At 47.4% G+C, this 12,125-nt stretch overlaps 1 protein-coding gene across 3 annotated transcripts in view; it reads left to right on the top strand.

Moving 5' to 3' along the window:
• Positions 1-529: 529 nt before the first annotated feature.
• LOC135897789 (cytosolic endo-beta-N-acetylglucosaminidase-like) overlaps positions 530-12,125 on the top strand; it is a 435,797-nt gene continuing 424,201 nt past the window's right edge. For 2 of the 3 annotated variants that reach the window (XM_070521111.1, XM_070521113.1), the window contains exon 1: positions 531-1,154. In XM_070521111.1, coding sequence (XP_070377212.1) covers positions 988-1,154 — 167 coding nt within the window. In that variant the 5' untranslated portion in view covers positions 531-987. Of the gene's footprint in view, positions 1,155-12,125 lie in introns of all 3 variants that reach the window. The other variant, XM_070521112.1, reaches the window with a different exon arrangement.

A 12,125-nucleotide genomic window follows, 5' to 3' on the forward strand; every position in this document is an offset into this window, starting at 1 on the left:
AGTTTTCCACTCAACGAAAACGTTGTCTGGAAATTGAGATTTGCCATCTAGGGCTGCCTTCATGCAGTACTTTTCTACTCTCACATGGAGAATCGGTATTAGGGTACAGCCACAGGAACGTTTGACAACCTCAGCGCCAAAAAACATTACCTTATCAATATTTCCCGTTTTCTCTGATTTCTTTCCTTATTCCTCAATAAATTAAAAAATTCAGAAATTCAAATATCAAAAAGACAAATTCACAGTAATAATATTATCAACTTTATTATGACTCAAATTAAGCTTACGTATTCCTGACACCGGCCCTTTACTTCCGGTATTTATAACATCAAGCTCATGTTACTCTCCCAGTTTATGCCAGGCTAACTATATTATTACGCTTATGTTATTTCATTTATTGTCGGTTTCTTTCTCATCTACGAATACGTGTTTACATTCTCTAGTTTTTTGTTATTACCCGGTTCATGGCCTATCCCCCACAGTGGGTTTGTGCCATTAAATGAGGCATGATCATCGTCGCGTTCACTTCGCCCTTTCGTAGAACAAGATTCAAAGAAGATGAAGGGGCCGCGAGGTTTCCATTGACACAAGACCAGTTGAACACAACAAAAGCAGCTGGGCTGTCCCGCTGATTAATAAATGTGCCGCCAGAACGTGCAAGGGCTTCACCGTGTCTTTGCCCACCACGAAGAATTTGGACAATGATGCTACTCACCTCGACTGCAGCCACAGTGAGGCTATAATCATACTCGTCACCGTGTTAGCCGTGCGTGCGCACAGCCTTCGAATGACTGCCACGTTCCAACCCAAGAAACCGGAATAGGGCACATTCGGCATCTTTTCGATGGCCAAGCGACTGTAAGACGCGCGCCGACTACCGAGGAAATCGTGGCATCCAGTTGGAGCCCCAGCAAGAGCCAAGGAAGTTTTCAGAGGGACGCAGTGAGGACAGTTTTGTGAGTACTACGACACCCGTGAAGATCCGTAATGGCTCAACGGGAGGTTCAGCCTCTAAACACGCTCCAAGAACTGCTAGCGTTCAAGGACACGCCACTTGTGCCCGTGGAGCACCTTCGTGAAGTGAAGCGAGGTGGTCCGCAGGCACCGAGAACCATGTTCTGTCACGACATGTTGGGCGGATACCTGGAAGACCGGTGAGTGCTAAGCGCTCTGAGCTTCCCGTGTACATTGCAATTGCATGAATGTACCTCTCCAAAACAGACTAATTATGCCTTGTAAGAGAGTTAGCTGATTAATCACCACCTATAATATTCACTTCAGACATCACCTGTAATTGGATTACTGTTGTCAGATCTCCGAAAACTTCTCATAACTCAAGAAAATATTGACTGACGCTCGGCATCCATATAGTAACTGCAAGCTGTCGCCAAATTTTTATTATTTACTGACGACACTACGTGATGCAAATTGACTGTAAGCGCTGTCGACATGTATTTTTTTCACTTTTGCTGTATGCGATTGACGCTTTGTCAGCGATGTGGCCTCATTTTTGAACATGTTTGCTTATTGTTGTTTGTCGCCTGTTGCCGCTGCTTTTCGTAAGGGGGAGGGGGGTCAGGTGCCTAGTCCAGCAGATTCTCCCATCTTCTTTCTTGCCCTCTCCCAGGGCTGCCAACTCGATGGAAACTTTCGAATAGGGTAATTTTGAGGTCACTGTGACAATAAGGGACATCTTGCTAGTTCGAGGGACATTTTGGGCCCGGTATATAGCTGGAATTGTATTGGTAACGGTTATTTTCTAACTAAATAACATCAAATATACGCAGCGTTGGCTGCGTTCGAGTTAGCCCCTCCAGCGGCTTGGTAGTTTGTTGTCAGATTATATGGCAACATTCAAGCACTCGAAGATCTTTTTGTGCAAGAGTTGGCCAAAGGAAGTTAATAAAAAAATTGGCATGTTCTGATGAGGTGCATCTTATACTTGTGATGAAATCGTAGGCCGGCTTTCATTTTCAGTTGGGATCTATTGGTAAGGCTCACCAATTTTCTTTGACCAGGGTTTGCGCCCACAAAACAAAATTTCCCGATATTTGCGCGAAACGTTGACCCTACGTAATAACATTTCTCTTCGTAAAAATGGATGGGATGAAGAAAAGAACGGATATTTAGTAACATATCATTATATGCATGAGCAAAAGAAATTTTGGTAGAAATAGGGAAATTTCGTGCATCTCGTAGGAAAATTCCGATATTCTGTTGGAAGCACCTGCCTTTTCCATGCCGTGTATACTCGTATGTATTATTACCTAATACCATATTAACCTCTTCATCGGTCAATAAATAAATAAATAAATAAATAAATAAATAAATAAATAAATAAAATGTTCAGCATAGTGCCCAGGAACAGCTACGGAGCCTTCGTAATGGTGTACGTTAAATGCAATACGCAAGAGAAAATGTACAAAGCAGTAGACGAAACAATGTGAACGGAGAGACAAACAGGGAAACGTAACGATTTCACCGACGATTACAATACTCCCTAAAGCAAAATTTGAGCGCAGCTGTATACGTGTTTGCATTTTTCAATATATGGATTGTCCGGAGAATCTGTCTCATGTGGCACATTGGAAAAGGAGAGAAGTGGGGCGCGACTGCCTCGCTAGATTGCAAAGGGAACGCGTGGGTGACGCGTGGACGCGATTAACAGCAGCCGCCGCCGCAGACAAGCTCCACTCATTCATCGCTTTGTTTCCATAAAGACGATGAAGGGATAGATGGATGCTGTGAGCATCCCCTTTGGGACGGGGGTGGGTAGCGTCATCAAGCTCTTGTTATTATATTGCCCAATGTCTTACCTGTGTTAAGAAAGAAAAGAAGAGAGAAGAGGAGAAATGCCCACAATGAATTCCCATAACCAAACTTTCTGAGCCCCTATTGCGAATTTTGTTTTTGTACGTCCCCCATTGCTTGTCGTATCCCTACGTTTCTTCCACCAATCTTCCAATCGCCTCTTAATAATCCCTTTTGTGGGTATGTTTACTTTCCCTCTGCTCACTCTCAACCCAAGGGCTTCAAGGAGGCCATAGGTGCATAAATCGACCGCTGGGCAGCAATCTTCGCATTCTAGTAAAACATGCTCTATCATTTCCCTAGCTTTGCAACAGGAAGCACATGTATGTCGCTTTTTTCCCACTTTCCCAATCACATTTCACGGGCAATTTTCTTTTGTACTTTGCGTGACTGGAAGAAGTACTCAAGCTATTAAACTGGGAAGGCTTAGGAGTAACGATCGATGGCCAATATCTCAACAACCTTCGGTTTGCCGATTACCTTGTTCCATTCAGCAATACTGCAGAGGAGTTACAACAAATGACTGAGGACCATAGCAGAAATAGCGCAAGAGTGGTATTGAAGATTATTGTGCACAAGACAAAGATAAGGATGAATTGCCGGGCAAGGGAAAAGAGTTCAGGATCACGAGTCAGCCTCTAGAGTCTCTGAGGGAGTACGTTTACATAGGTCGAATAATCACAGAGAACCCTGATCATGAGAAGGAAATTCATAGAATAAAAGTGTGTTGGATTGCTTACGGCAGACATTGTCAGCTCCTGATTGGAAGGTTGCCATAATTATTGAAAAAGAAAGTGTACAATCAGTGCATTTTACCGGTGCTGACACATGCAACAGAGATTTGGAGACTGACGAAGAAGCTAGAGAACAAGTTATGGACCGCACGAAGAGCGATGGAACGAAGAATGCTATAGACATAACCTTAAGAGACAGAGAGTGGTTTGGATCAGCGAGCAAGTGGGTATAGCCGATATTCTAATTGACATCAAGCGAAAAATATTTATTTATTTATTTATTTATTTATTTATTTTATTGTACCCTCAAGACCGAAGTATTACAGAGGGGAGTGGGTAAAAAAAACATACACAAGTAAATAAACAAAGCAGCAATAAACAACAAATGTGATTAGTTAATTGCATCCGGGAGTGATGATGTCTGATAAGGCCGAACGAAACTTTGAGTTGTCCTTGATTGCGACAACTGCGCCGGGAAGGTGGTTCCATTCCTGAGAGGTCCTAGGAATGAATGATTCGTTACAGGTTCTGGTGCGGCACTGAATGATTCCAACCTTATGGCTATGGTCGATGCGAGAGGAAATGTAGGTAGGAGGTGATATTAGATTATCGCGTAGGTACGAATTGTGGAAATATAGTTTATGAAATAAAGCAAGGCGAAAGCACTTACGCCGGGCTGAGAGAGGAGCAAGCAGCAAATAGTTTTTCATGGCAGTTACGCTTGATGTACGGCTGTAGTTGCTATGAATGAAACGTACGGCATTGTTTTGGATTAGTTCGAGTGATTGAGTAAGGGTTTTGAGGTGCGGGTCTCAGATGGATGAAGCGTACTCCATTTTACTCCTAATAAGCGTTTTGTATAGAATTAATTTTAATGATGAAGGGGCAGAAGAAAAGTTTCGGCGAAGATAACCTAGCATGCGATTAGTACTGTTAATTACGTTGTCGATGTGCAACGACCAGGAAAGTGATGAGGTTATGTGGACGCCTAGGTATTTATACGATGTTACGACCTCCAGGGGAGTATCATTAAGGTAATAGTTCGGTGGAGGAATATGGCTGCGAGTTACACGCATGCATTTACATTTACTTACGTTAAGTTGCATTAACCATACGTCACACCAGTTAGAGATAGCGTTTATATCGTCTTGTAAGAATTTGTTATCAGATTTGTCCGAGATTTCACGGAGTCCGGATAACACAGTCATCTGCGAAATGGTAAATGTTAGAACAAACGTCATTGGGTAAGTCGTTAATATAAATTAAAAAAAGAAGAGGGCCTATAACAGATCCTTGGGGCACACCAGAGTCTACAGGATTAGATGAGGACATATGATTTTCAACCACAACATACTGTGACCGATTAAATAGAAAATGTTCAAGCCATGCTAACAGGTGAGGATCAAGATTAAGTTTACTAAGTTTAAATAGAAGTAATTTATGGCACACTTTGTCGAAGGCCTTGGCGAAATCAAAGAAAATACAGTCTGCGAAAGAACCTTTGTCGAGAATAAGATGAAGGCTGTGAGTAAAAGAAAGAAGTTGGGTTTCACATGACAAGTTTTTTCGGAAACCATGATGTGCTTGTGTAAAAAATGAATTATTGTGTAAGTGCTTAGCTAAATGTGAGTACAGAATATGTTCAAGAACCTTGCAAGGAATGCTTGTGAGGGAAATGGGGCGGTAGTTGAGTGGCGAATGTTTGCTACCTGACTTATGAAGTGGGACCACCTTCCCGACATTCCAATCTGTAGGTAGCCGATGGGTATCTAAGGATTGCTGAAAAATTTTCGAAAGCAGAACAGATGAATAAACAACCGTATTTTTCAGGAATTTCGCGTTAACCAAATCAGCACCAGGACTTGATGACAACTTAAGACCTTTGATTACATTTTCGACCCCAAGAGGTTCAATGATAATAAAGTCCATAGGTGGGTAATTGCAAGACTCGAGGGTTGGAAGCACAGGGTTACTACATACGATAAAGTTGTTACAGAACACAGAGTTAAGGATATGGGGACATACACCTTCGGGTACCGGTGAACCGTTGGAATAAATCAACGTGATTGAATTATCTTTGGAAGGGTTAATAACACGCCAAAACCTTTTAGGGTCATTCGCAAGCATTGTGGGCAAAGTGTGTACTTGGAATGTCTTTTTGGCAAGTTTAATAGCTTCTGTGTAAGTACTGTTTGCCTCCTTATAAGCGTCCCATTTCGATGCCAGTGAGCTTTTATTGGCTATTCGATACAGTCGTTTTTTTCGGTTTGAAAGCCTTTTTAACTTGGAATTGAACCAGGGTTTCAATTGGAGCTGTGCAGGTCATGTAATGCGCAGGTTAGATAACCGTTGGACCATTAGGGTTCCAGAATGGATACCAAAAGAAGGGAAGCGCAGTCGAGGATGGCAGAAGACTAAGTGGGGTGATGAAATTAGGAAATTCGCGGGCGCTAGTTGGAATCGGTTGGCGCCGGATAGCGATGATTGAAGACCACCTGGAGCGGTCTTCGTTTTGCAGTGCTGATAGAATGGGCTGATGATGATGATGTTCATAATAGCGCTCGCGCAGCGCATCGAAAAAGATAAAAAGAGAGAGGCTCGCGACCGGGGAAAAATGCGGATGTTAGGTTTATCACCTTGAGTACGCCATGTTACGATGGCTGAACACTCTGCGACAATAAACCTAGAAGAAGTGTCTTTTCCCACATCGTATTTGGTGCGGAAACCCTGGAAGCCAGCCGGCGCCTTTGCAACTTGCGGCTTCGTCTGGGAGAGACTTCTGCAGCCAGACCGTCACGGAGCGCATCGAGAACGAGCGGACTTCTCGCCGAGTACAGAGCGCGACAGACAGACAGACAAAGAACTTTTATTTTGGTCCTGAGAAGACAATGAGGGTCCCCGTTAGGGGGCAGCGTCTGCGGGCCGCACCCACGACGGAGCCGGGAGGTTGAGACTCTCGGCGATATCGCGGGCTCTCTGGACAGCCCTGAGTTGCTCTTCCTTGGCGGAGCTGGTGACGAGCCGGAGCCAGTCTTCCTCTGAAGAGGGAGACCCTGAGCCCCCGCACAAGTCGGGGCACTGCCAGAGCATGTGCTTAAGAGTGCATCTGGGATGTCCATAGCGTGGACAGCCCGTGTTGATGCCACCTAGGAACTTTGAGCAAATAAATGGAGACGGATACGTCTCCGTCTGCAGCATCCGCAGGGTGATTGCCTGTGGTCTGTTTAGGTGTGGGTGTGGAAGTGGAAACTTCCGACGCCCAAGCTGATAGTGCCTGCAGACCTCGTTAAAAGTAAGGAGAGGGTCCCTGTGCCATTGCCATCCCCCAGCCTCCGATTGCCCACTTCCGGCGCGGCGGGTGAGATCTCGCGCCTGGGAGTGAGCAAGTTCGTTGGCGTTGGGGACGGCTTCATGAGCATCGCTGCCCATGTGACCGGGGAACCAGATGAAGTGCTTTTTGCCTGTCCAAGATGCTGCAGAGAGAACGCGAGCGGCTTCCTTGCATACCGAGCCTTTCATGAATGCTCTAACGGCAGCTCGCGAGTCTGTGAAGATAGTGGAACGGTTCGTGGTGGCCATGGCGATGGCTACAGCCACCTGTTCGGCTTTGTCGGCGTTCACATTTTGATGCATAAGCGACGTAAGCAGCTCCCCGCGCAGCGATGTAGCCACCGAAACAAAATGATTAGAAGCAGCGTATTGCGCAGCGTCGACGAAGGTGACGTTGTCCTCAATCTTAGCCGCCAGGCTAAGGAGGGCCCTGGCCCTCGCTTTACGTCTGCCGTAATTGTGCTGAGGGTGCATATTTCTAGGTATCTGGGATACTGAATACATTTCTCTGACTTTGACGGGGAGCGCGCACTCCCTCTGTTTGGTGATGCACGAACCTTGACCGATATGCGCTAGTAGCTGTCTGCCGGCTTCCGTGGAAGCCAGTCTTGCAACTTGTGACATCTGCTGCGCCTCGACTATCTCTTCAAAGGTGTTGTGAACACCTAGCTCCAGCAGCCTTTCAGTACTGGTGCTCTGTGGGAGACCCAGTGCCTTTTTTATGCTCTTGCGAATTATTGTTTCTACTCTGGCCGCGTCCCTTCTGCTCCATTTATGGGCCAGGGCTATATAGTTAATGTGGCTGGTTAGGAAGGCGTGGAAGAGTCGCCTTAGATTATCCTCCGATAGCCCCCCTTTTTTGTTGGCCACCCTCGTGATTAACTTTGTCATGGAATCGGCTTTGGTTGCGATGCGCTCTAAGGTGTAGTCATTACTGCCGTCCTCCTCCAGGAACATGCCCAGGATTCTGATTCTGTGTACTACCGGAATGACGGATCCGGCCTCGGTGGTGATAGAGATATCGGGAGGTGTCCCTTTCTTTGCACCGAATGTGGGTCGGTATAGTAGCAGTTCCGATTTCTTAGCCGACAGGCAGAGTCCTGCCTTCGCGAGAAACTCCTGAACGACTGTGATCGCTGTTTGTAATTTCTCTTCGATGTACCCGTCGCTACCTCCCTCGCACCAGACTGTGATGTCGTCGGCGTAGAAGGCGTGACCGATACCCTCAATCTCGGCCAGCTTTTGGGAAAGAGCTCTCATGGATAAGTTAAATAAAAAATTACCGACGATTACGTTACTTCCTAATGCGAAATTTGAGCGCAGCAAATAAGCTGTTTCACCTTTTCGATAGATTGAGGCAAAGAAATCGAGCAACACATGTATGCGCTATCACAGAATTTTTTTTTATTTTTCACACGTATTCCTTTAACAAAGACTCCACTAACAGTTCTTGACAGTCATGAAGGAAGCTTTGTGGTCGGAGAAATAGACTGATATATGTTCGACTTGGTACACCAATGCTTGATTCTCAAAGACGAAATCTATACAAGTGCCTCGCGAGGTTGTCACAGCCGTGGGACGCGTTACGAGCGAGAGGAACGGGATGTTCTCCCGCATAAGTGTTAGGAAATTGCTGTTTGTCTTTATGTCAACATTAAAGTCCCCCACTACTAACATCGGTGTGGATCGATGGACGGTTAATGCGAGTTGCAGGAAGTGCACGACGTCTTTCGTGAGTGCGGTAGCGGACTCACGAAAGCGGTATCAGTCGGTCGCTGCTAGCGCTGGGGGGATGAAAGGGGGGCGGAGCTGGTTACGAGGCCGACGACAACGCCAACGCGAAACCCAGGAACGGACGCCAAAGAGCCATTTTAGTAGCCAGCCCTCCTCCACAGTCTCTCCTCCTCCCTTCCATCATCCTCCCTCGCCCGGAGAGCCGACAGCACGCATGCGCGGCGGCGGAGCAGATTCGTCGGCGAGCTGGTTACGAGGCCGACGACAACGCCGACGACAACGCCGACGACGACGCGAAACCCAGGAACGGACGCCAAAGAGCTGCGCTCTAAAAAGGGGAGAGGACTGCCACTTGCGGGGTGCCTCTGGGTCCGAGATCGAATGTTCTCGAGCCCAGAGCTCCTAGGCGAATAGTGGCTTTTCTATCCTTTAGGAAGGAGCTGACGTACTTGTAGAATTTTTGTCCTAGACCTGCTTCTTTAATCGATTCGCGTATGTGAGAGTGTTACCTTGTCGAAGGCCTTTTCTAGGTCCAGTGCCAGTACGGCCCTGGTGTCTCTGGAGGCCTTGTCAATAATCCTATGTTTTAGAAGCAGCATTACGTCCTGTGTGGACATGGATGGTCTGAATCCAATTTGATTAAACGGAAATAGATTCCTTTCCTCTGTGAATTTAGTGGCCCTATTGAGAATGACGTGCTCGGCGACCTTTCCCACACAGGAAGTGAGTGAAATCGGCCGGAGCGAGCCAAGCTCTAAGGGTTTCCTTGGCTTCGGGATGAGGATTACGGTCGCGTTACGCCACTCTAGTGGTACATGGCCTGTTTCCCAAACCTCGTTTATTTTATTTGTGAGGAGCTCGATGGCCCCATCATCCAAATTCTTTAAGAGTTTATTTGTGATCCCATCGGGACCCGGTGCTGATCTGCAATTGAGTTCGTATAATACCTCTCTCACCTCCGCGTACGTGAAGGGGGAGCCCAGAGGGTCCGTTTCGTTCTCGTGCGTCGCAGAGAGGTAGTCATTGTTTGAGCCGGGTTCGATACAGAGGTACCTCGAGGTCAACTCGTCTGTAATTTCTTTCTCGGTCATACCAGTGTTTTTTAAGTAGTGGATGAGCCTATCAATAGTGAGCCTCTGATTGGCTTTGGATTGTTTGTCCCCAAGCAGATGCTTGAGGATGTTCCATTTTGCTCCGCTCCTCATTTGCCCGTCGACGGCGTTGCATACTTCGTCCCATTGCTGCCGAGCGAGGGTTTGGCTATGTTCATCTATTTGCTTATTAAGTTCTGCAATCTTTTTGCGTAGGCGTCTATTTAACTTTTGTGTTTTCCATTGTGTCTGTAGCGCGTTTTTGGCGTCTAGCAGGTGTGCTAATCTACTGTCCATGCGCTCTACCTCTTTGTCCGTCTCTATTTCCTTTGTGGAAGCAGCAACGTCTTCTCGGAGGCGGGCGAATAATTCCTCTAACGAGCTGTATTTAGTCTCGTCCTTCTTTCGGATAGCTCTAAAGAGGTCCCAATCCGTTACTCTGAATTTTCTGAGAGGCGGTGATGACACTCTTATCGCGAGGCTGCTTATGTAGTGATCACTGCTGAGGTTCTCTTGTAAATTGGTCCATACCGGTTCCTCCGCATTCCTTACCATGGTCAGGTCTGGCGTGGTATCCCTGCTGACTGAGTTGCCAATTCTGGTGGGGTATTTTGGATCGGTGACCAAGGTGAGACCGCAGGCTGCTATCTGTGCCGCGAGGACCTTGCCCTTGGCCGTATCTTTGATGTAACCCCAATCTTGGTGTTGTGCGTTAAAGTCCCCTGCTATGATAAGCGGATGATCGCCTGCAATTTGACATGCCTTCTGGAAGAGAGCGTTAAATGTCTCCCTTCTGTCGGCTGGCGAGCTGTACACGTTAAGAATGAAAACGGATTGGTTGAGTTTAGCGTTTTGGATGAGCTCGATCATGATGTGTTCGACTTTTAAGTTCGGCCTAACGTCGTGACGTAAATAGGCGAGGCTCTTTGAGACGAGTGTCGCTATTCCTCTTTTGCCCTCCGAAAAGTGCGCTTCTGCATGGTAGTCGCGAAGAGTGATCACATCGGTGAGTGTTTCCTGGAGGAGGATTACTGACGGCCTTTCGTTAGCAGAGTTAAGTAGTTGTTGCAAGACTGCCTTCCTTTTGCGGAAGCTGGCGCAATTCCATTGCCAGATAACTAGATTGCTTGAGTTAGCCATTTTACTTACGTAGTGGGGGCGTACCGAGCAGCGCAAGCTGTCTGTCGGATTCTAAAATTTGGAGCCTCGCTGTGTGCTCCTTCAGTTGGAGCTTGATGGGGCTAATTTCGGAAAATATGTCCGATCTTAGCTGGTCAAGCAGTTGCTTAATCCCCGAGACGTTAAGCGTCTCCTCGTCGTCCATGGGCTCGGGGCTCGCCCTGCGTTTAGCGCCTCTCTTAAGAGAGGCGGCTGCTGCGGCAGCTTGGCCGCCGATCGCGCGTTCTCTCTGCTGCATTTCCTGCAATAATGACTTAATTTCAGACAGTTCCTTTTTAAGAGACGCGTTTTCGCGCTCGAGTGATTGAATTTTGCCTAGCGTTTGCTCTTGGAGTTGCCCTTGTGCGGGAGCACGGGTCTCACCTGTTTTGGCTGCCTTTTCCGCCCAGGTGGGTTGTGAGTTGATCCGTACCCGGGATCTGCTCCTGGATCTCGATCTAGAACGTTCCGCGGTGGCGTTCCTGGGAGCGTTCGTAGTTGGCGTTGTGGCTGGATCTGGGGTTCCTCGACCCCCAGCGTTGCTCGTTGCGTTGTTCTTCTTGTTGCCGCGTTTCCATCCTCTTCTGCGTCGTCTCCTCACGACATAAGGAACTTGATACCTGTTTTTGCAAGTTCGGTCGCCGGTGAGGTGAGCGTCTCCGCAAAGCGCGCACTTGGGTTGCACACATTCGTGTCCGTTTGCGGTTTGCAAAGTTCCGCACTTTTCACACACTTTTTCGGTCGGTCTGGGGCAAACGTCGTGCCTGTGACCGACCCGTCCGCAGTTGCGGCAAGTGTCTATTTGCCTCTTGTACAGCGTGCAGCGCACCATGTTGGGGCCGCAGCGCACATAGTTGGGCACTTTCATGCCATTGAATAGTATGATCACGGTAGTCGACTCTTTTATGCGCCTGACTCCGAGCACCATCGGGTTTCTGGGTGTGACAAAAAGGCTTTGCAGTGCAGCTTCGGGCAGATCGGCATCGACGCCTACAGAGCGCGAGGATTGAGGTGGATGAGATCATTCAATCCGGACAGTTTGACCTTTCTGCCCTTCGTGTCCTGCATAACCGGTCAAAGGCGGCGACGTCGGAGTTATCCGTAATTAACGCCGAGTTGGAAACATTTATGACCGACGAGCAAGCCACAGCAGAACATGATTCCGTCATGGAATATGAAGACGCTGCTACCAGCGCTTCGGCCTTGCTCGAGCACAATATCGACATGCTCAAGGTTTCCTCCTCGCCTTCGACAACTCAGCCACCCA

This window comes from Dermacentor albipictus, chromosome 7 (genome assembly GCF_038994185.2).
Source record: "Dermacentor albipictus isolate Rhodes 1998 colony chromosome 7, USDA_Dalb.pri_finalv2, whole genome shotgun sequence".
In the NCBI taxonomy this organism is placed as follows: Eukaryota; Metazoa; Arthropoda; class Arachnida; order Ixodida; family Ixodidae; genus Dermacentor; species Dermacentor albipictus.